At 39.4% G+C, this 4954-nt stretch overlaps 1 protein-coding gene across 1 annotated transcript; it reads left to right on the top strand.

Moving 5' to 3' along the window:
* The first annotated feature begins 2299 nt into the window (after positions 1–2299).
* Positions 2300–3699, top strand: LOC120072173. Its single transcript, XM_039024582.1, has 6 exons — positions 2300–2451; positions 2539–2644; positions 2708–2809; positions 2924–3089; positions 3243–3314; positions 3515–3699. The coding sequence occupies exons 1-6, from the start codon at positions 2300–2302 to the stop codon at positions 3697–3699; spliced, it is 783 nt and encodes a 260-aa protein (XP_038880510.1).
* Positions 3700–4954: the final 1255 nt, after the last annotated feature.

Here is a 4954-nt window from a genome sequence, read left to right as displayed (position 1 = left end):
TGTCGTGGAGCTAGCCAAACAACTGACATTTTCCTAAGTACTTTGCAAGGAGTAATACCTGAGGTGAATGTAGTTGGAGGTTATAATTTCAATAGGTAGAACAGAAAGCAAGACCCATTCAGCCAGACTTACAATCTTGGGTGGAGGGATCACCCAAACTTCAAATGGGGAGAACAGAACGAGTAGGCTTAGACTAGTCATGGAGCTTTATCTGGTTCAGGTATGTCCTTGGAAGCTATTGTTAAGAGTCTTGCTGACAACTCTTTTAAATTTCAGCAAGATACAAAGAATGCCATTGAAGCTTTGGGGACCCAAGTCTTTCAACTAGCCACTTTGATGAGTAAATTGGAGAGACAGACTGGCAAACTCCCATCTCTGCCAGAATTGAATCCCAGAGAAAATGTAAGTGCAATTACGCTGATGAGTGGCAAGGAGTTGGAGCCACTAATTGAGTAAACAAGGGAGCCATAATTGAAAAACCCAGAAACCACTTCTTCAAATTCTACAGTCACACCACTAAGAAAGAAATAGGAATTGTCTTCTCACCCTTATCCTCCTTTAGATACTTATGTGCCTAAAGTGCCTTTTCCTTCCAGGCTTGCAAGGCCAAGACCTATGATAGACAAGAACAAGGAGCTTCCGGAGATGTTCAAAAGGGTAGAGATCAATATTCCTCTCCTCAATGCAGTCAACAGATTCCTAAATGTGCCAAATTTTTCAAAGAGCTTTGCACGAGGAAGAGAGAAGAAAAAGAAAAGGAGAGAATGGTGGTAAGTCAATTTGTGTCTATGATCCTTCAGAAAAATTTGCCTAAAAAACAAAAGGATCCAAGTATGTCTTCTCTCGCTTGTATTATAGGTAAAAAGAAAATTGATAGGGCCATGCTAGATTTGGGTGCTTCCATAAATGTTATGCCTTATTCAATTTATCAAGAATTGAAATTAAAAGACCTAATCGAAACTAGAGTTGTAATTCAATTAGCTGATAGGTTTTTTATTCACCCTTTAAGAGTCATTGAAGATTTCCTAGTTCAGGTTAATGAATTGTTTTTCCCTACTGATTTTTATGTTCTTAAGATGGAAGAGCCCACATCTACATCATCTGCATCAATCTTGCTTGGTCGGCCTTTCATGAAGACAACCAAGACTAAGATTGATGTAGATGAGGGCACTTTGTTTATTGAGTTCGATGATAAGTTGGTTAAGTTTAATATTTTCGATGCTATGAAATCTTCCACCGTAGGACATGTACAGTCTTTGTGCCAGATTGATGTGTTTGACTCTCTCGAGCAGGAGGTTACATGGGACGTCTATGATGATGATGACTCAGGAGATTTGATTTCCCTTCGAGTGCTTGCCACCTTTTCTATGACAGAGCCGGTAGGTATGCCCTCTTATTCTGATGATGAATCTTCTGACAAGGTGCTTCCTTCTGTTTTGCAAGCACCTAAGGTGGAGTTGAAGGACCATTTGAAGTATGCCTATTTGAGGGAAGTTGAGACCTTGCCTATAATCATTTCAAAGAACCTGACAGAAGAGCAAAAGAAACAGTTGGTAGCAGTCTTGCAGAAATACAAGTTGGCCATTGGATGGATGTTGGCCGACATAAAAGGTTTTAGCCCTGCTATGTGCATGCATAGAATTTTTTTGAAAGATGAAGCTAAGCCTTGTCGATAGCCCTAACGACGTTTGAATCCTGTCCTACAAGAAGTTGAGATGAAAGAGGTCTTCAAACTCTTAGATGTAGATATTATCTATCCTATTTCTGATAGTGAATGGGTTAGTCCCATTCAGGTATTGCCTAAGAAAACGAGTATTACTATGGTGAAAAATGATGAGAGTAGTCTAATTCCTGTTAGAATTTAGAATGGGTGGAGGATCTGTGTTGATTTTTGAAAATTAAATGCTGTAACTAGAAAGGACGACCACTTCCCCATTCCCTTTATTGACCAGGTGTTTGAAAGGTTAGCTGGTAAGCCTTTCTTCTATTTCCTTGATAGTTTTTTGGGTTTCTATCAGATCCCGATTAACCAGGAGGACCAACGGAAGAGGACCTTTACATGTCCCTCTGGCAACTTCGTTTTCAGAAGAATGCCATTTGGACTATGTAATACTCCTAGCACCCTTCAGCGATGCATGATGAGCATTTTTTATGATATTATTAAGAATTCCATGGAGGTATTTATGGATGACTTTATTGTGTACGGAGATTCATTTGCTAATTGCTTGTCTAATTTATCTAGGGTGCTAGAGAAATGCATTAGTCTAACCTGGTATTGAATTTCAAAAAGTGTCATTGCATGGCCTCACGTGGCATTGTATTACGGCATATTGTATCTGAGCATGGCATAGAGGTAGATCCTGCCAAGATTGATATTATTACTAAGCTCTCTTACCCCACAAATGTGAGGGAGGTTCACTCGTTTCTTGGTCATGCAAGTTTCTATCACAGGTTTATCAGTGAATTTAGTAAGATTGCTCAGCTGATGACCTCTCTTCTTCAAATGGATGTGGCCTTTGATTTTTACGATTATTGCAGGAAAAATTTTGATGTGTTGAAAAATGCTCTATCGTGTACTCTGGTAAATCAGGCTGCTCTTTGGGATCTTCCCTTTGAGATCATGTGCGACACGAGCGACCATGCTGTAAGAGTGATTTTGGGGTAGAAGATTGATAAGAAACATCACGTGATCTACTATGCTTCAAAGATTGTCAACCCAGCTCAGTGCAGCTACACCACGACAGAAAAGAAGTTTTTAGCTGTTATTTTTGCTCTTGAGAAATTTCGCTCTAATATTATTGGATCTGAAGTAGGTGTTTTTTCTAATCATGTAGCTTTGCGTTAACTGATGTCCAAGAAGAATTCCAAGCCCAGACTGTTGAGATGGATTCTTCTCCTCCAAGAGTTTAACCTAAAACTTCAGGATAAGAAGGGATGTGAGAGTGTTGTCGTCGATCACCTTAGCAGGATTGCAGCTGATGAAGGTTGTCGCAGTTCTGATGGAGACTTCCCTGACCATGTACTGATGCAAGCAGACGGTATTTCTATAACTCCCTGGTATGCTGACATTATGAATTACTTGACCACTGGTGAGTTTCCTAATGGAATGAATAGGCATAGACAAGAAAAAATAAAAAGTGAGTCAAAGTATTATGTCTGGGAGGACCCTATTCTTTGGAAATTTTGTGCTAATCAGGTAGTTAAAAGGTGTGTGCCTAATGATGAGTTCTTTTCTACTTTAGAATTCTGTCATAAGTATACATGTGGTGGACACTTCAGTCCCAAGAGAATTGCTAAAAAAGTTTTAGATTCAGGTATATATTGGGATACTTTATTTAGGGATGCATACTTTGTTTGTAAGACTTGCGAAGGTTCTTAAAAGTCAGAAGGTTTGTCCCGTAGGAACGAAATGTCACAAGTCCCTATTCTTTTCTGTGAGATATTTGATGTATGAGGATTGACTTTATGGGAACTTTTCCTTCTTCTTGTGGGTTTAAGTACATTTTATTGGCAGTGGACTATGTTTCCAAATGGGTGGAAGCAAAGGCCACTATTACTGATGATGCTAAGGTGGTTGCTGGTTTCTTGAAGACTAACATTCTGTGCAGGTTTTGCTTCCCTAAGGAAATCATTAGTGACCAAGGATCACACTTTTGCAATCGAGTCATTGCTTCCTTGTTGAAGAAGTATGGTGTATAACATCGTATTTCCACCCCATACCACCCTCATACTAATGGGTAGGTAGAGGTGTCCAACAGGGAAGTGAAGGCTATTTTGGAAAAGGTGGTCAACCCAGGAAGGAAGGATTGAAGCCTTCGACTTGAAGACGCTTTGTGGGCTGTCTCTTATACACATCTAGATGTGTATAAGAGACAGGTGTATAACATCGTATTTCCACCCCATACCACCCTCATACTAATGGGTAGGTAGAGGTGTCCAACAGGGAAGTGAAGGCTATTTTGGAAAAGGTGGTCAACCCAGGAAGGAAGGATTGAAGCCTTCGACTTGAAGACGCTTTGTGGGCTTACAAGAAGGCCTTCAAGACTCCTATTGGGATGTCTCCCTATAGGATGGTCTATGGAAAAGCTTGCCATCTTCCAGTTGAGATCCAACATAAGGCATATTGGGTAATCAAGAAGTGCAACTAGGACTTAGAGGTAGCTGAGAAGGCCAGAAAACGTCAGAAGTTGGAAGAGCTCAGGTTAGAATATTTTGACAATTCTCTGATTTATAAGAAAAGGGCGAAATATTTTCATGACAGAATGAGTGCACCCAAAGAGTTTCAGGTAGGGAAAAAGGTAGTTCTATACAACTCTTAGTTAAAGTTTATACCTGGTAAACTCTAATCTAAGTGGCTTGGCCCATTTGATGTTTCCACTTTATCCTTATGGTGCAGTAGACATTGTTAATCTTGAGACAAGAAAAGTTCTAAAAGTAAATGGGCACAGACTGAAGGTCTTCCATGATGACAAGTCTTTGGATTGCTTTGACATTTCCTATTAGTTAGACTCACCGGTCTACATATGAAAACGAGCCATCACGATCGAGCAACCAACTATAAATATTTGGGCTTCCTGGAGGCAGGCCGACTTTAAATTTACTTTCTTTCTTAGTTTAGATTTCAATTCAATATTTTTTTTAAAATTTTTATTGAGCCTAATTCTTTCCATCATTCTTGTTTTGCTAGGTTTTTTTAGTGGAAAAGAGTTGATTCGAGTGTTCGACATCCTTCCTTCACTTCATTGTTCAAGGAAGTATTCTAATCCCTCGTGCTTTATTTTAATGACATTGGGGACAATGTGTGTTTTAAAAGTTGGGGGTAGGGTGTTTGGATTTTTAGGGGATTTTTCATTGTTTGAATTATTTAGGGTCCTTGATCGCTGTGCTCAGACAATGTTTGCTTAATTGTAGTTTGTTTTGCTGTTTTATTACTTGTGATGACTAGTCTATGACA

Source organism: Benincasa hispida, chromosome 2 (assembly GCF_009727055.1).
Source record: "Benincasa hispida cultivar B227 chromosome 2, ASM972705v1, whole genome shotgun sequence".
NCBI lineage: Eukaryota > Viridiplantae > Streptophyta > Magnoliopsida > Cucurbitales > Cucurbitaceae > Benincasa > Benincasa hispida.
Note: the sequence above shows the minus strand (reverse complement) of the source record. Positions and strands in the feature narration are given on the sequence as shown.